Source organism: Triturus cristatus, chromosome 9 (assembly GCF_964204655.1).
Source record: "Triturus cristatus chromosome 9, aTriCri1.1, whole genome shotgun sequence".
Taxonomy (NCBI): Eukaryota; Metazoa; Chordata; class Amphibia; order Caudata; family Salamandridae; genus Triturus; species Triturus cristatus.
The window spans coordinates 659,810,992-659,830,467 of record NC_140592.1 but is presented as its reverse complement, the minus strand read 5'-3'; the positions used below and the strand labels follow the sequence as shown (position 1 = coordinate 659,830,467).

The 19,476-nt window shown below is 45.0% G+C and overlaps 1 protein-coding gene across 2 annotated transcripts in view; it reads left to right on the top strand.

Moving 5' to 3' along the window:
• CCDC61 (coiled-coil domain containing 61) overlaps nucleotides 1-19,476 on the top strand; it is a 538,795-nt gene that overhangs the window by 59,485 nt on the left and 459,834 nt on the right. Inside the window, exon 2 of one of the 2 annotated variants that reach the window (XM_085625716.1) lies at nucleotides 8,812-8,992. In XM_085625716.1, the coding sequence (XP_085481842.1) occupies nucleotides 8,845-8,992 (148 nt within the window). In that variant the 5' untranslated portion in view covers nucleotides 8,812-8,844. Of the gene's footprint in view, nucleotides 1-8,776; nucleotides 8,993-19,476 lie in introns of both variants that reach the window. The other variant, XM_085625715.1, reaches the window with a different exon arrangement.

Here is a 19,476-nt window from a genome sequence, read left to right as displayed (position 1 = left end):
CAGTTGGGTGCGTGTGGGTGTATGGGCTGGGTAGTGCACGGGTAAGTGAAGTAAAATAGGTCAAGAGCAGTCCTACTTTGAACTAGTTTTAATATTAAGGTACCTCGAGCCTCATTAAAAAGTGTGGGTGCCCGAAGCCGATGTAATGTTCCTAAAGGGTGCGGCCAAAGTGTAATGTGTCAACATGTTTCGTGCCCCATTTGCCCCTAACGGGTAAACTGGCACTTCATCAGGACCGGAAAAAACTAAATTGTGAGTGGTACACTACCGTCTGGGTCTATAATGATTAATTAGTTGCCAGACTCGGTAGGGGGTACCCTAGTAGGCTAGTACTGAGGTATTGTAGACCCCCGAGTACTGTAGCCTAAGGCTGATGGGGCCAGGAGCAATGAGTAGGAGTCACGCTAGTCGTCTGCCACCCGATCTTTAGAGCAACGAAGTGCTCTGCCTCCCCCGTCAGCCTTAGGCTACAGTACTTAACCGTGCACTACCCAGCCCTCACACCTGCACGCACCCAATGGCTTCTTCAAAAGATCTCTGACAAAGAGCCCCATTTACGGGAACCCGTTGGGCATTGCAGCGCAGGCCCGACGAGAAGCAAGGCCCAATGATGAAGCATGACATCCTCCGGGGTGTGTGAGGGCATCACGAAGAAAGACCTCCTTTCCCCACACATCCAGTTAGGAACTGCACACCCCTTTTATATACAGTATCCGATCACAGTCATTTAGCAACCTTGCAATGATTGGTTTCCGAGGAGCTCCAGGCCGGGGTTGGCTAGCCAGAGATCGGTGTGCCCTTTCTACTATCCGCATCGCTGAGAAGGCGCTCCTCTCAAATACTGTTGTGAGTAGACGTGCCACATAGTATTCCAGCTGTCCAGTGTTTGTGGACTCCGGTACCCCCAAATTTCGTATGTTGTAGCGGCGTGATCTTGATTCGAAGTCCTCCTTCTCAGCCGCTTTTACTTTTAGCAGACGTTCCATATTAAGTAGTTGTTCTTTCCGCCCCATGGACATGTCCTACAGATCGGAGCAGCGTTGCTCCACTTCTTTGATACGCTCCTCTTTTTGGTCTAGTTTGTGAGTTATGTTGTCCATGCGAGCGCTTGTAGCATCCATTTTAGTCTCCATAGAGGTGAGACTGCTTTTCATTGTGAGAAGGAGCTCTTTGAAGTTCTGCTGAGGTCTGGCTTCCAGAGTGCGGTCCTTCTGCCATTGTTTGTTCTAGGTCACTGTCTGCACGGGTGGATTTACGGGCTTCAAATTGTAGTATGGTTTGTTTACCATCAGCTTTTCCCATGCTGCAGTCTCTTCGCACTTTGGATCACGATTATGTGCTATATGTTAATAAGGATGCCTGTCCAGGTCTCACGCCGGTTCCAGAGCCCAGCTCCTCCTCAAGCAGCAGCGGCGGACTCTGGCGCGTTCAATGCAGGCCTGTCCCAGGCGTGCTCTCCTCTCTGTAGGTGCAGGGGTACTACTTCAGTGATTCCTGCTTTTCGCGCTCAGTGTGGCCCTCACTGGGAATATTGAGGTTTGTCTGGCCCTGTAGGTGCGGGGGGGCCTTAACTCCAGTCCAATCACTGCTCTCTCTTCACCTATGCAGTAGTTGGCACCACGGGCGCAAAGCGACCAAGCCCCAGTTCACTTTAGGGTAATGCAGCGCGTGTGTAGTCTACCCCCTCAGATATTTTGCCTCAATTCACAGGGGTGACGGGAACATCATGGTCCGATCACTGCGTCTCCTAAGCCCGGGCTTTCTAGCGGGTGTACTCAGTCGTTGTCGCCGATTGCGTGTTCAGGCACCAGTGCCGAGGCTCTACGCAGTGTGCAATCACCAGGCCGCTTCTTGCATCAATTGCATCCGCTTGCCCGCAGCGTCCTCCCCTTATCGCACAGCTAATATCGGAGATTGTTGTTGCTGCGCCATTGCAGTTCTTCCTGTGGTTATGTGCACAGCCGTCTCCACATTGCGGCTGCCATTTTGGATGTGTCGCGATCTCAGCCGAGCATCCCGTCGTTTCCCGGCTTCTGGGGCTGTTGTTTCTGCACTTCTAGGTGGCAGCAAGTGCAGTGTTTCCATTCCCCACGTTTCGTTGATTAATTCATGGGCATTAGGGTAGGATAATGTTGATAGTCCTGAGCCGCAAGAGCTTCACGCACGTGCAGCTATCTTGCTTGTGTGCCCTCTAGCGCCCCTCATCCCTTAAGAAATGTTTTGCTTTCCCTCATTATTTTCAATTGATTCTCTTTTACTATTTTACAAACCAGCATTGGCAATGCAAGTGCCTTAGCATTCACATTACAAATGCAAGAGCTATTGGCTTTTCCAATGCATATTTTACAGTGCCACATAAAATGAATGCCTTTCACTTCACCAGGCAACTTGTTGATGTTGATAGTCTGAAGCGACAACACACTTTACTCCAAATGTGACGGATCCCTTTTATGTAACTAATGAGCGTCTGGCAACAACAAAAACGTGCTGACAAAGGGATCATTCAATACACCATTTCATAATCCTACTTGTCATAAAAGGTATTGAGCATACATCCAAAAAAAACAAACAGACTAAAAAAATTACAAAAAGTAAAATATTCAATAATTCTAAAGCAAAAGTAGAAAATAACTCCTTTAAATCCAAAAGTATAGTAAATTTGAATTGGGGTAGTATATTATAGCATAAAGCACCGATGTAACTAGACAAAGATTCAAAGGAACAAAGTCAATAATAGGGGGTCACAGCAGTGCTGATCCACTCTTGTTAAGGAAATCCGTCGTATAATAAGTAAGTTGGTAATTATTACACAATTTATGACAAGCACGTCTTGTTAGTGGGAGAGCAAGAAGGGGGAAATGTGTGAACATTTCAGTCTTTGTTGTACTTAATAGATGAGACCGTCCTTGAGACCGTGCCTTGACTTAATAATTGTCCAACAATGGATAGCCACTATGAGTGTTTACATGGTAATGAATACTAACTTCACAAGTGAATCAAAGAAAGAGATGAGCGACAATTCTGTAAGATTCAGGCAAAACAACACTGATAATTTTGTATTCCTTCTCTGAAGAATAATTTCTTTACTCTTTTTTTTGGTTCTGTATATTGTTCATCTGGAGGTTTTATTTTTTTGATGTATGCTCAATTCATTTTATAATGAGAATTTTGAGATGATGTTTTGAATGATCCCTTTGTCTACACCTTATTGTTTTTACTTTTAGATTCCAAAGCTCGCAGGGGGTTATTGAGTTGTCTTTATATTGTTATGAACAAGTAGTTGGGGCTTTCTTGGCCTAGATATCGACTCAATAAAGACTATAGCTAAAGAAGCATGCACATGTCAGCTTAAGATAAGGACAAGCACACTCAAATGCAGTCTGTATATTCTTAAGTAACACAAACATTCACATTTGTCTGCATGCCGCACAAAACGTCCTGACAGTCCTCTCTCCACGTTCACCGCTCTGTATTCTAGTACTCATTCCAATCGTCATCACACTGTCATACTTCACTAACCCTTCTACCCTAGCACATACAGCACATACTTACTTACTTAATACATGATACTACATCATATGTAGTTTTAAATGTTCAGTTGAACTTTGTATTATTGCATAGCGAAATGTATATAAAAAAAGAAAACCGGCAGAAAATTGGCCAACAAAGTAAGTATTACAAGCATCTAAAAGTACAAAGTAAAGGCACAGTAAAACATTGATGGTAGTAAAGATCTTTACTTGAGTTTGCAAGTTTGGTATCCAGAATGAAAGTACGCTTGATGATTAGTATTTGAGAGAGAGCTGGAGACCGCATAGCACAAATTGAGTATAGAATAGAGTTCAAGTTCCATAATTAATTCACCCCATTTTTAGGTCGAGGACCGTCCGGTCTGCCGAAGGCAGAACCGGAAGTCGGAGATTTAATGATTCTTAGAGTGGCTATTTAGCCCGCCTCTCTTTTTGCTTCTCCTCCATTGGCTGGCTTCCTAAACGGAGGCCAGCCATTGGAGGAGAGAGCCGTCCCTCCAAATAGGCTCCGTCTTTTTCAGATTCGGGGGCGTGTTCCGTGCTCTTCTTTCCACTTTTTAGCCACGCCCTTTCTCAGGCGTGTTTTTCTCTCCTCCAGCCAATGGCAAGAGGAGAGATAAAGAAACACGCCCCCGAATCTAAAAACGCCACTGCGTTTCTCCGAGGCATTTCTGCTTCGCCTCGGAGAAAGGCGGTGGTGTCTTCTACCTACTTCCCCTTTGAAAGACTCGTTTCCTTTGTGTCAGAACGGTGCCACCCTGCCTCCATTTTGTTCATTCGTCCTCCTCTCGCATCTTTTCTGCGACATGGACTCGAGTTTTCCTCTCAATGCCAGCAGTACACAGAGTGTGGTTTAGCGCATAGTCGATGGTGGCTACTACCGCCAGGTACTGGTAACGGTTGTTTAAAGGTTGTAATCTATTACAGGGAGAGGCATTTTCTCTATACCCATCGGACAAGGATGTTACTGATCTTTGAGGTAAAATGTGTGCTGTGTTAATGTGTGCTGCACTTGTAAACGCGTTGGCCCACAACCCACAGTATAAATCCACAATCTACTAAGCAGGCACAGCAAACTGAGTTGCTTTTTCCGTGGTAGCCCAGAAGCGCTTTGGAGCCTCGTCGGGGTATGAGGTGGTATACAAATCCGACACATCAGTGCCTGTTCCGTGTTTCCATCTTCTGGGTCTCGTTAGTTTTGTGTACTAGAGCTTTGTGAGAGGCGTCAGGAATACCTTCCGGATCAGCAACACCGTGAAGTTCCAGAACACCATTTGGGGTCCTTTTCGGTCTGCTGTTGCTGGTGTCAAGCGTACTGTTTCTTTTCAGCTAGTTTCTTTTCATGCGGAGGCATTGCTTCAAACACTCGAACTACGAGTGCCAGAAAGCAGCGAATGAAACGTGCAGGTCAAGCACTGGCTTGCAGGTGAGAAACAGGCAACTGAGCCGAGCGCGGAATCTGGTGCTTTACAGCCAAACTCCCCCCCCTCCCTCCAGGGGCATCACATCACACAGTGAAGGGCGAGCGAGAAGCTCAGGTAGAGACATTCGGAATGGACGCGAGCCTGCTCTTGTGACTCCCCGCGGGGCCCCTCCTTCTGTGAGTTGTGTTTTGGCACACCCGCAGGTCTCAGAGATCGAGGGCCTTGCTGGTGGATGTGGTTGGCCGGCCACTGCCACCCCGCCCTTCCTGCGAGCCGGTGTGGGTGTCAGCAGATAAGCTCTGGCATATGTTTGAGGTTGACTCGGAGGTATGCCGAGTGGCAGTTGAGTTCTTGTTTTAGAAACTGGTAAAAGTCTAGCGGAGCGTGATTGCTGATTGGCTCTGATGGCGGTCCGCTCGCCTCCCCGGGAACCTGCTTGCTGATTGGCTGCTGTGGAAGAAAATCCCAAAGCCACGGATTGAACACCACAGTTCAAAAGCTCTAGCTTAACATGAACATGTAGGGATTACATCAAGAGTTCAGTGAGGCTCATGTGCGGACCAGCATCGACTGCACTGACTGCAGCCGGTTCAGCTCTCCCCGTTCTGAGTCTGCCTCCCTCCTCCTCTACTCTTACCGCTCTTCTCCTTTCTTTCTCTTCCTTCTCCTTTCTCGCACTCCTCTTGCTGTCCCTTTTCCTCCTTTCAATTCCTTTTCTGCCCTCCTCGCTCTTCCATCCTCTAGCGTTTCTCTCACTTGCCGCTCTATCCACTTTTTCTGCTTCCTTTTTCTTCTCTCCCCTTCATTCTGTCTTTTTCCCATGTTATGCACTCTCATCCTTACCAGCTATTCCTTCTCTCTGTCGCCTCTCTCTCGCATTCCTTCCAACAGAGCCATCATGCCACATAACTCCTATCAGCATGATTTCATTCAGCGCCACACAACATCCCTCACTACCTCACTCTCTCTTTCACTACCTCAATCTTTCTCTATCTCACAACATCACTCACTGTTTCTATCTCACTACGTCAGAAAATACCTCACTCACTAACTCACTCTTTCACTACCTCACTCTCTATCTACCTCACTCTCTCTCACTATCTCACTCTCTATTTCAATACCTCACTCTCTCTCTCTATCTCACTACCTCACTCTCTCTCTGCTAATGCAATAGGTATCACATATGCAAAAAAACCTAATGCCAATAGAAATAACAATGCCATTTATTTAGGGATACAAAAATAATAAAAAAGTAATGAGCAATACCAATAGCTCTACCTATAATATTGCCGAGACCATTGCATTGTAAATGCTTGTTATAAATGTTTGCTAATTGGTGTGTGCTGTGTGTCTCAGTCTCATTGTTCATAATCTCACTAAAAGGGCTTTCTTCACTTGCTCAGCTTTTTTGCTCTGATTAAAGTATCTTGGTTGCCTAAAAAGGATTATATTATTAATTTTAATTGAGAAAGCACACATCTTGACTTCACAGACTCTGGCTATCCTTCAAAAACACTACTTAACAATCCAGTAACAATCTACTTTTGGTCCCAACAGTTTATTTATTTATAGGGTTTTATAAAGCGCTACAGATACCCTAAAACTGGCTTACCGGCGCTGACAGACCCAATAACTAGCCAGGGTTCCTGGTGGGTATATGTACGTCTCAAAGGTATCGAAAAAGTGTCTAAAAATCACAAAGGAGATATCATACGTAAGAAAAAACATGGGGTTTTGGTAATTACCTAAAGATATGTGTTTTAGTTGTTTCCTAAAGCTTAATAAGTTGTTATTGGACCCGAGCTGTACAGGAAGTGAGTTCCACAACTTGGTAGTTAGGAAGGCAAAATTTCTGTCTCCCCCTCTTGCTCTTCTTATTTTTGGAACTGCCAAACGAGATAGATTGTTTGAACTTGGTGTTCTTGGCGGTTGTATGAGAAATGATAAGATGTTGTAAGGCCGGCAGCCTGGATGCATATTTCAACTTATGTGCGATGCATAGGGCTTTGAATTCTCTGCTCTGCATCTTTTGATTGGTAACCAGTGCAGTTGTCCAAGAGCCTGTTGTGCTGAGTTCCTCTTCGGGATATGCAAGAGTTCTCTGGCTGACGGATTTTGTATTACCTGTAATTTATTTATGACACAGACTGGACTGCCTATGTATGTTTTAAAATTGCTTTGTAGGCCTGTTTGTTTTCCCCTTCATATTTAAATCTCCAATTTCTTTCCTGTCTCTTACACTCTTTTTTGTTGTTGTTTTTTTTTAGCTCGTTTAGCTCTGCAGAAAACAAGCCTACTTTTACTGGCGTGAGGAGCTCTGCTGGGGTATGTAGGAACCACCTCTTCTAGTGTGGATTCTACAGGCTCCCTAAAAGCTAGATAAGAGACGCCCACCCGTTTTGGTGTTGTTTTACTCCGAGCTTTTACCAGCCAGAGATATCCATTTTTGCCAATTGCCTTGTTTGTTGGGTATGGGCTCTGGTCTGTTTGGGCGTTTCTTCTTTGGGGATGGTAAATTGAATTAACAAATGATCCGATCACACAATTGGTATAGGGGGAGGTATAATTTCAGAGATGAGATGTTTGAAAACATAGGGTCCAGTATGTGGCACTTAATATGTGTGGGTTGCTCTTCCCATTGCATAAACTGTAATGCCGCTAGTTCGTGTCTAAAGTCGTTGGTCTGTGTACACAATTTCTCATCGAAATGTATATTCAGATCCTCTAACAATGTAAAATTAGCTGCTTACATGCCATGTTCCGCTTTTATATCGGGTAGCACCTGTATAAATTTTGTTGCCGGCCCTGGAGGACGATATACTAGTAAACCAGAGAAGGTGAAAGTGAATGAAAGTTTGAGTGAAAAGACTAAGTTATCACTATCTGTAATCTGCGTTGAGTGTGTTTCACAGTCCAGGTGTTTTTTTAATATGATCGCAACTCCCCCTGCTTTCTACCCACAACAGTCATTTCTGGAAATTGCTCCAGGGGTAAGGGTGACAGCAATGTCAGGACCACTGTCATCTTGTAGCCATGTTTCTGTAAGGAAAAGAGCTTCAGGGCTCCTGTCTTCCAAAAAGAAAAGTATAGATTCCCATTTTGTGTTTGGGAAGCGATCTGCAATTGACTTAAAACATTTGCCATTTTTAACTCTCCTCGTTTGTGAGCTATCCAGTTTTGAGAGTTTCACAATTCTGGAAAGAATTTAGTAAAGCAATTGGAGATTAAGTAAACTGTATACCATTTATAAAAAGCCCTAAAACACACAAATGGCATGATTCACTAGAGATCTATTTTTCAGGTTCTGTGAGCCATATTTTTCTGCAAAAGAAAATAATTCCATTTGCGTTTTATATATTATGTTAGTGCTACATATTCATTCAAACAAGTGCACAAACACACCAGCATGATTTATGGCCTATGGTGCTGTAGTTCAGAAGTGTGGATCTCGCTTATCTTGTACCTGAGAGGATTCTAATTATAAGATTTGCATTATGCGCACCCTGGCCTTGTGTAAAAGTCTTACCTAAGTTATCTAAGTCCTGCAAGGCTCCCATTTATCGTCTTTACTAGTGCAGCCTGTGTTTAGTAAGCTCGGCTTTGGATGAGTTCCCTCTCGTCCCACATAGTAGCACAATGTACTCCACTTTGTGGGTTATTGAACCCCTCTCTCTAATAACCAGTTTGCTTCATGACTTTTCATCACCTTTCTTGCACTGTTACTACTTCTAGCACACTACCCATTAGACAATATTTGATATTCCAGCACACATACAAGAAGGAGAGTTTAAAACCATGTATATGTATTGTGTTTCTCTCTAGAACATCACAGCTGTTTTGGGTGCTTCTGTCTCTAGACAGTGAAGGAGAGACCATTCTGAGATCCAGCCATGGCCATGCAGCAGAGTACTCAGTCAGAGTATATTTTCCGTGGCATTGAACACATCGTGAGGCTGGTAGTGGATGGAGACCTACTTGAAGTGGAGGTGGAGGACAAGCTAACAACAGATCAATGGAGAGGGGAATTTGATGCAGCTTGTGAGTAATTTTACTGAATTTTCTTTATTCTGGTATAAGAGGTTTGTTTCTCTTGAGATTGCATTTTACAACATTAGAATATGTTTTCATCTGGGTCAGTCAGCTTGAGTGTGGTGTTTATGTGTATCCATTCTGTACATGTTGGCGCTGAGCTGGACCTGCCAGAATGTTTTGCAGTAAAAGTTGCAGAAGCCCTAGTATTGTCTATTGCCTTTAACTGTCCATGCACAATAATTTGTCTACCCAGTGTATAAACCCCAAATCTCATAATGACCCCTGAATGTCATCACCTTGCTTCACCCTTTACATCTAAGATTTAGACACTGCTCCTTTAAGGAATCCATGTGCCATATGGTGCCAGAAATATATGGCTCAAAGAATCCAAAGGTTTCACTATACAAGATAAAGTCACTCAATAGTCAGGATTATCCTTAATCAGTTAGGTCAAATAAATCAGGTTGGAGTTATCCAGAATATGGTATAGTAGAAAAACATATTAATTATATTTAATTTACATAAGCAAATACTAGGCCACAGTGAAGAGTGGAGATTTAACCAAGATGTGGCTATGGGCTGTACAATCCAAGTGGACTGGCATACAATGATGAGATCGATTCGAAAAATCAGAAATGATCAGTCCATAGCAAATTATGTGGCCATTCTTAGTTTCTAGGATTGTTGATGCTTTGATCCAAAAGAGACCAATCCACAGGTCCTATCAGGCCAACCACTGCTTCAGTATGGGAAAAGGGAAGGTGAAAGGGAAGGTAAAATCAACAATTCTGAGTGGCCCAAACTGATCCATATGGATACATTTAATTAGAATCTAGTAAATCCCAAAAGGTGCTTTCAGTCAATATGTGCGTTGGAGTATTAGTGTGCCCCTAGCTCGCTATTTATTGAATTGTCATTGGCAGCAGCGGCCAACAGCAAGAGTTCTCCATGCAGAGCCAGTCTGTGCACCACAGGTATCTCTCTAGTGGGGAAAAGACTTCCTTCTGCGTGGTTTGGACTGGTGGGAAGCATTTGCATTATGATTTCAGTTTGTTTTTTGTGCTGCAGCCTTCAGCTTGAGTGACATGTTTTTATTCCCTACCCTATCAGGCACCTTGGTGTACCAGCAATCCCTTCCCCTGGTTCCCTGCCAAGCCTAGTCTAGCCACATTGGCAGGTGCTCTTGGAGGGCCTGTAATAGACTCACATAACTATGGGAAAGAGAAAGGGTCAGAATAAAGCCCTGGCCCGCCTTGCCCTAAAAAGAAGGCTATGGGTGCTGTCTGTAATGAAGCTATGGACAGGATCGACTCTTTAATTATTGCATGTCAAGAAATAGTCTCCCAAGGGGAACCTCTCCCCCCTCCCCCCCCCTCCCCCCCCCCTCCCCCAATTAGAGGTCCCTCTAGTCCAGCATCTATTCATGGAGTTGCAAGTGACGCTTTGCCTGTTCCCCTCTGGCTAAAAAATCGGCCAAACATATTCCCTCGATGTTAAAGAATTCCAACAAGAATAGGAGAAAGGGCCACAGCAGCAGATTCAATACCCACGAAATAGAAGCTGCTCATTGTTCAACTCATAGAGACGCAGGCTCCCCAATCAAGGCACACTCTATTCAAGTAGAATGCCACCATAGATTGAAGGTCCTTAAAGTAGAGGAGGGGGACAGGTGGCCTTTGTGAAAGCAGTAATGCCTATGCTGTCGATCATCAGGCCCTAAAAACACTTATCGAGTCCCTGAAGGAGGAGGTAGTTTTGGTGAGGTTTGAGGTTGCCAACCTAAAGAGGAGATCAAAGTGTGACAAATTCACCCAAACAGAGACTAGTGTAGAATCTCTGACTAAGAGCGTTGATGCCAGGTGTATTGGTACATCCTCCAAAGCTGACGTTAGACCAATATATTGTGCCCCTGATTTACAATAGTTCCCTATTACCCCACTTCTCCACAGTGGTCGTGTTATGCATAATGTTCATGCCTTCAACCTTGCACTACCAAGGAATCTCCAACAGGGTAGGGGGGAAGCCGAGAGCAAACGGAGAAGCTACACTGCCTGAAAGGTGTGAAAATTTGCATGGCCTAAGAGGGTTCTCTGGAAAGGGGATCTTGAGGGAGGGTGTCTAAAACAGATTTGATTGACAAGAGAGGATAGCAGAAACTTATCTAGTGGAGTTACCAAAATCCGAAAGGAGGGGTTTGAAGACCTTGATTCCCTTAAAAAAAAATAATCCACTGGTTTAGGACCACCCGACATTGCCATTCTATTATAAGAGACCACAGCAAGTTTGTTGAAAGACTGTCACTCCCAGGAAAGCACAGGGATGCGATTAAAGTCACCTCCCATTTTGCAACAGTCAACGGCCTTATGACAATCAACTCTAGCATAATCCCCACTGTTAATACCTCAATTGCCATCAGATACAGACCACCAGAAGGGATAGCTACTCTCCCCCCTCACCCCACATCATGGGTACATTGTAAAGGGGGCCCCACAACAAATTCAGGCCACACTGCAGGGCAGGAATGACTACCCCAGATAGGTGGATTATTACAAACAACCAACGTCGCAGGGGTTGCTAGGTTAAACAAGAGTACACACCAGTCAGAAGTATGCCAATATCCAAGGCAGATTATATCCTTGGAGGTAATATGCAGGCCTCTAAATGCCGACCTAGGGAGGGAATGGACGGTCAGGCTACCTGTGAGTGAGGCAGGGGGAGGTCCGAGTATCCCCAACACTGCAGGAGGCAACAATAACACCCCTCATAGACTTTTGAAGGTCCTGGTATGGAATGTGGCTGGGATTGCCAAACTGCTAGTAGATCCCGATTGATGTTCCTTCGTGGATCTTCATAACGTGATCCTATTTCAGGAAACCTGGAGCTTACATACACCCCACAGGAGCGGGTTTTCCTCATATCATTTAAGTGCCACTAGAAAAGAACGGGGGAGGACTTCAGGAGGTCTAGCAATCTGGGTCAAAACCGCTCTGGGCTCTAGAGTCGAGCAGGTCCATGTAGATTCCCAAGACATTTTAGTGGTAGATTGACTCTCCATTGCGGCGGGAAATCCAGGATCGTTAATGTTTACAAAAGAGTTGCGCATGGCTTGGAGGAAACTAGTGCTATTTGTACCTTCGATCTCGCACTAACTGAACTCCCTGCTAACATACCAGCTATATAGCCAGCGATTTTAACTGTACTTTTGAGCCACCTTCTTTTGCTCAGCTTGATCTGACTGAGGAGTGGGATTGTAAGTGGCAAATCCCTCAGCTTAATCTTTCCTCAGTGAAATGGACTAAGAGAGGTGGCCAGGTGTTGGCCCTCACCCTCCAGCATGATCTGAGAGCCACAAATGTAAGGACATAATCTGACCTAATGGGCAAACCTAAGTTTAATAGACCCAGGCCATGCCAGTAGAATTGATTATTGTCTGGTGGCTAATGAACTCTGGCCAACTCTTTGTGATATGTTGGTATTTAAAAGAACAGGCAGTGACCACAATGCCCTTAATCTTACTCTTAAAATTCAGGGTGATCAAGAACGTGGTGTTGAGAACAGGCCTGATCTGGGTGCCGTAGCTATCTTCATTCAAAAACCTACCTGACACCTCGCCTCTTCCCGGTGGTGTGGACCTGCGGATTCCGTTGCCTGTTGCCGTTCCCTGCTGCCTGAAGCTGTCCCGTTGTCCCGGTCTCCCGCCACCGCATTGACATCTATCGCGGCCGTAGCGGGGAGACGGGACCACACGCCCCAGCAGCCCTAGCGGTCAAAACCAGCTGACCCTTTGTTGCGCGCCAGGAGGCGCTTAAATTATCGACGCTGCTTCGGCAGAGCGGGTTCTTCATTCAAAAACCTACCTGACACCTCGCCTCTTCCCGGTGGTGTGGACCTGCGGATTCCGTTGCCTGTTGCCGTTCCCCCGCTGCCTGAAGCTGTCCCGTTGTCCCGGTCTCCCGCCACCGCATTGACATCTATCGCGGCCGTAGCGGGGAGACCGGACCACACGCCCCAGCAGCCCTAGCGGTCAAAACCAGCTGACCCTTTGTTGCGCGCCAGGAGGCGCTTAAATTATCGACGCTGCTCCCGCGTCGCGGGACCGCGCGCGGGTAGCGCCGGGAGAAGCCCGGGACAAGGGCGGGACCGTCTGTGGCCGTCCGGGGCCGACAGAGGCTGGGCTGGGCCACCCCTCTTCCACCCACACCTTCAAGTGAGTAGCTGTAATATATATATATATATATATATATATATATATATATATATATATTAATTGTCAGTACCCCTCACAAATGGCTGCTAGAAGGGCTGCGAAAGCCACACCAGTTGGGATGGTAGCAGGGACACTCGACCAATTCATAACGAGGGCAGCATCGGTATTGGAGCATGAAATTGAATTGACCCAGCGCCGTTTATCACAAGACCCGGCCTTCCTAAGAAGATCCTCTTTGGGTATCATTGCTCATGTGAGTTCACCTGCTCCCATTCGATCAAATTTAGCTATTGAGGGCCATTCAACAACTACATTGAACACGGGGACTGGTACAGACGCCCGGGTCGATGACCCCACGCAACCATCACGTGGGCAGCCCATTAATATAACTACGGCCCCAATTGAGTTAAACCCAAATAATGACAAGGAGTCAAGAACTAAGGAGGGTGCTATCCCAAAGAAGAGGAAGGCTGTCACCTCGTCACGGGGAAGAAAATCGAAATATCCAAAAATCACGACCAAATCTCCTCCCCGGACTACGGTACCTTTGGAGTCCTGCTCCCCTGGGACCCCAATAGATACCCCTGCTGAGAATGGCTCACTATTTGCAAATTCATGCTCCCTGGATTTAGACTCATTAGTGGGAAAACTGAGTCTTGTCTTATCCTCTCTTATCCAGCCTGTGGAGCAAAAGCTGCAATATTTAGATGCTAGACTTGGAAAAATGGAGGCTTCACTTGCGGAGAATAGGGCTATCATAAAAGACCAACTTGCCATACAAACCCAAGTTAAAGCCTTAGCTCCCCCACTTAATGCTACAAACCTACAAACTGATACTATTACAAAAGATCAACCCCCAAGGCCCAACACACAGGGGCCAACCTTGGGCTCTTTTATTATTGACTCTAGCAATAGCCCTAATTCTGCGAATAAGGTACATTCCATCCAACCGCTGTTACCGGCTTCCCTATCAAACTCTGCTATTCCAGGGAAGGTGCATGCTGCTGGAAACACTAACTCCCAAGCTCTACCATGCATCAACTTACCTCCCGATTGTGCTCCATATGTTGTTGTTTTAACGGAGGTCCCGGAATTACCGAGTAACAAATCGGAATCTTATGAGGAACTTAGGAACAAGATTATGCACTGGCTGAATTCTCATAGATCCCTGCCTAGCTCTATTTATAGTAAAATCTTGCATGTTAGAAGAGTGAGGTGGGTAGGTCCCAGATTCAAAAATGTCCGAGGAGATTGTATAATTATTAATTTCGAGGACTTTAGGGCAGTTGATCATATATGCAGTTGGCAACAATCAAGCTCTAATACAATGAATAAATCATGGAGGTTAGACTATTTTTATCCAACGGCTCATATTTATTCTCCTTCCGACCACGGGAGGTTTGATTCGAGGCCACAGCAAGAGGATCCCTGGCACCTTGCACCCAGAAGTAGGGGTAGACAGCCTAGGGGGGAATTGATGGGTATTTCGTTATACAATCGATACAGCTTGCTTGACCAAGTTGACTGACTTCCTATGTCGTCCCGTCGTCCCCTGCCCTACCAAATTGATGCTTACAAAAATGATGAAATTTCTGTAACTATTAGAAGTAAGCATCCAGAGGTGGTAAATGTTCTATCCAACCCCAGGTCGTTTATAGAGGCTGGTGTGGTGTCCAACGAGAACTTGCTGACAATAGTCGGGGAGTCTAGGGATGATTTACCATCCCCTATGATTCCTCATTGCTCGTTGGTGCCTCAATCTCAGTGTACCAGTACACAGGCAGATCTTAATCTACCTGGTGCTGGGACACTTGACTTTGTTGGCCCCCGTCACGAGGGCAATGTGGGAACCAAGCAGCCAAATTCTAAAGGCTCCCTAAAATCCTATCATGGAATATAGCAGGCCTTGTGTCAAATCTAGATATCCCAGATTGGTATACTTTTGTGGATTCCCATGGGATCTGTTTATTTCAGGAAACATGGGCGACAAGTCCCACCCATAGAGCAGGGTATGTAACTTTTGCAGAACCTGCAGTTAAAGGTGCAAGAGGTAGACCGTCAGGGGGGTTGTGTACCTGGATAGGCATCCACCTTGGATTCACGTTGAAAAGAATAGTGACAAACAGCCCTGATCTCACGTGTATCCTGATGTCTCACAAGAGAACACCCAAGCTGGCCTTGATTAACATTTATTCACGGGCAGTAAAACTTGGTGGCACCTCTGACACCTTGGATGTGCTAACTGCGTTACTGCATAAACTGGGGGGCGATGTAGTATTGCTGATTGGAGGCGACTTCAATTGTCACTTTGAACCATTACACGGGGTTCCTACAATGACTAAGGCCGAGGATGAGATTTGGTCAGTTCCTGCCCCTATTGCCTACCCTGCTAAAAACTGGTCAGCCTTAGTCCTACAACTGACCTCCCTCTCCCTCACATTTTCCCTCAGAGCTTGTAATGGTCGTTTTAATAGCGACATCCCTGCTCATTTTACTTACAATGGCCTGGGGCATACATCAGTTATAGATTACTTTCTAGTGAGCCTGACATCCTGGTCAAACATCCTGGACTTTACCGTCTGTCGGCGCCCAGAAAGTGATCATAATCCTTTGATAACTGAGTTGGATTTCCAACTATCCTGTGGGGAGAGTGCTATAACCAGTTCCCCCAGAAGTGATCTAAGGCTAGAACAAGGTGGGAGAAGAATTCGATGGGCAGCCGCAAAATCTTCTGCGGAACTAATGCCAAACTTATATAGAAATGTAGTCCCCCTTCTTGAAAAAGCCAATCACGCCTTTAGTGATCCTAACTCTATGGATATGACTGTAATTACAGCTATCCATAGTGAGATGGTTTCTTTATTAAAGGATTCCTTTTATAAAGTAGGTCCTATCAAAACTAAACCATGTCTTGGAGGTAACCCCTGGTTTAATAGAGGATGTAGGGACGCCAAATCAGCATTACTACTGGCTTTAAACCAAGGAGATAGCCAACATATTATCCAGGCTAGACAAGTCTACAAGAAATTGATAAAAAATGCTAAATCAGAATGGGAGGCTGATGGCTGGGCCGCTATTTCATCTGCCCTCGCGGCTAAGGATGCAAGGTCTTTTTGGAACCTTGTCCATACTGGGAATTCAGAAGGAGGATCTGCAATCATTCCTAATATCTCAGAGGATGCTTGGTCCGCTTATTTTAAAGATCTTTACTCTCTTTCTCCCCCCTGTATCCAGGACGCTCCGCAGAGTCCTTCGGCTGTGAACTCTATTCTGCCTGCGCAAAAAATTTCATTGGCCGAAGTAAAGATGGCAATACTCAGGATCCAGCCCAATAAAGCTCCGGGGCTTGATCGTATCCCAGGTGATTTATTTAGAGAAGAACCATTGGTCTGGGCCCCTTATCTTCGGGTTTTATTCAATGCAATTTTGGAGGGGCTACCTTTGCCTAGCACCTGGCTTGGGGCGGAGATTATCCCAATATATAAGAAGGGCTCTCCGCTCCAACCCTCAAATTATAGGCCGATTAGCCTTATTGATGTTACACAAAAAATTTATGCCAGGGTATTGTTACAACGCTTGGAGAGCTGGTCTAGTGATAACAATATCTTGACGCCACTTCAAGCGGGATTTAGGGCAAAAATCTCAACAATTGATCAATTATTCCGGTTACAAGTGATATATTGGAAGCATGTGACCTTGGAAGGGGGCAGTCTTTATCTTACTTTTGTCGATTTAAAATCTGCTTTCGACATGGTGGATAGAAAACAATTATGGTCCATTTTACCATCAATGGGGGTTCCACCCTATTTATGCCACCAGTTTAAAATTTTACATGCTGGCACCTTTGCAAGAGTACGCTTCGGTAAACAAGGCCAGTTAACTGGAGCCTTCCCGATTGAGAAATGTGTCAGGCAGGGCTGCGTCCTTGCTCCAACTCTATTTTCCCTCTTTCTCAACGGGCTTATCGAAGACCTCATGGCCAAAAAAGATATAGACTCCCCCAAAATAGGCGCCCGTAAATTTCCCGCCTTAATGTTTGCGGATGACACGCTTCTGCTTTCAAAATCTCCAATGGGGATGCAGCGCGTGTTAGACCAGTTCTCCAATTTTTGTTTAAAAAGAAACCTGGTGATCAACATAAATAAGACTAAGTACATGGCTTTTAATGCAAAAACTGTAAACTGCCCCCATCCAACGATGGGTGGCAGACCTCTTGAAAGGGTTTCCACATTTGAATATCTGGGTGTGACTTTAAATGACAAAATGGGTTGGGGTCCTCAAGTGGCCAAGTCCAATCTAAGATTAACGCAAGCAGCAGGGGGTATTCTTAAAGTACAGAAGAGCTGTACCCTTAAAATAGGTAGTGCCCCGCTTGAAATTTTTGAAGTGAAAGCGAGGGCCTCCTCTCTCTACGGGGCAGAACTCTGGGGTCACACATCAACAAGTAACCTATCTATAACTGAAAATAACTTTCTTAGACAACTATTGGATCTCCCTAAAAGCACTCCTCTACTCCCATTAAGACTTGATCTTAATGTTTGTCCAATTGCAGACGCTATTGCCATTCGACCGCTACTTTATTGGAAGCGTCTCTGGAGTACACCGGAGTTGGTGAGCTACAAGGAGGAACTTAAAATTGTCATGGCTTCTATTGGTCCTGGAAGGATTCCCTGGCTAGCCTTTGTAAAACAGTCACTTATATCGAATGGCTTTGAGGAACTCTGGTTTAATCCTGAAGCTTCCTGCCCAGCTATTCCAAAGCAGATTGTGACTAGTGCGGTCAGGGAAAACAACCTAAGTAATCTTATTCGCTCAGTAAAATCCTCAAGCTTATCCGATATTTTTCTGGACGTAAAATCCGCCTATAGCTTTGAGTCTGCGATTGATTTAGTTCAACCAACACTAGCTAAGAAACTTTATCTACAGTTTAGATATGGCACATTGCCACTCTTTCACATTTCTGATAGGTGGAAGGGGGGAGCTGTACGCCCCTGCCCTGGCTGCACTACTGAGGACGAAACCCCGGTTCATGTCATCCTATTTTGTCCAGCTTATACCCATATTAGGAAGCCATGGATAATACAGTTGCGTAAGAACCTGGGCATAAAACATTCTTTGGCCTTTTTTAGGATATTAAAAACAGACACCAATCCATTAATTGTCTGCACAGTAGCCAAATTCTTATACTCAATGTGGATCGCTCGAAGGAATCTGATCAACAATGCAATTTTAACTTAAGACTAGCCAAAGTGAATTTAAGAGAGCAAGAAATATTTTATTCTTTTTAGGATAGTATTGCTATGATAACTTTTAAATCTATGGAATTATTTATATTTTTAAAGACCAAATGTTTTAAAATCACGTAATGTTGTGTAACTGCATTCATGAAACGGACTGTCTGTTTTGTCGTTTTGCTTATTTTCTGTTATGTGCTTTTATGGTAAATTCAACCGCAATAAAGCTATTTGAATTGAATTGCTATCTCCAACAATGAGAGGACCATTAGATGGAACTGGGTAGAGGCAAATCCAAGGGCCCTGGAAACAGTTAAAGGCAAGGTGCATCTGTTGGTGGAAGACCTGGGCCAAAAACCCAACAACCTGGTCCAGGGGGAACTATGTACTCGCCAAGTACTTCAATACAACGAGAATAGAGATCTGTTGGGCAAACCGTGTTTAGACCGCAATTCGAGAAAAAAGCAATCCGGAATGTAGGAAAACCAAGCGGGACCTGGTACAGGCTGTTAAATCTAATATGTGCCATGAGGTAGTTGCCTGTAGAGATAGATATACACAGACAAATGAGCTAGCCAAAATAAACTGGGAAAATTCCTATGGTCCTCCCTGCACAAGGCACTAACAGATAGAGATGCTAAATCCTTCTGGAAAAGGCCACCCAATGGTTAAATGGCAACAGGACTACATTGGAGTTTACTGTCCAGCCTGAAGAATGGGTGTCCCACTTCGAACGTCTCTATGCAGTGGACAACTTGGAGTTCGAAGACTTTATAGAAATCGGAGGGATGGGCTCATCAGGAGCAAATGATGCTCTTGTCTTCTCTCGGGAAGAAACACTAGTCACAATTCACTCATGTGTCCCTGCCAGAGCTTCTGGCCCGGATACAATTCCAAATGATCTGTACAGGGAGGACCCAACAGTCTGGGGTTTGTACATTAACATGCTGATGAACATCATTACACTGGGTATGGAGATGCCACCATCATGGAAATTAGCTGAAGTAGTACCTATTTATAAGAAGGGTGATCGAGCGGACCCTGCTAGC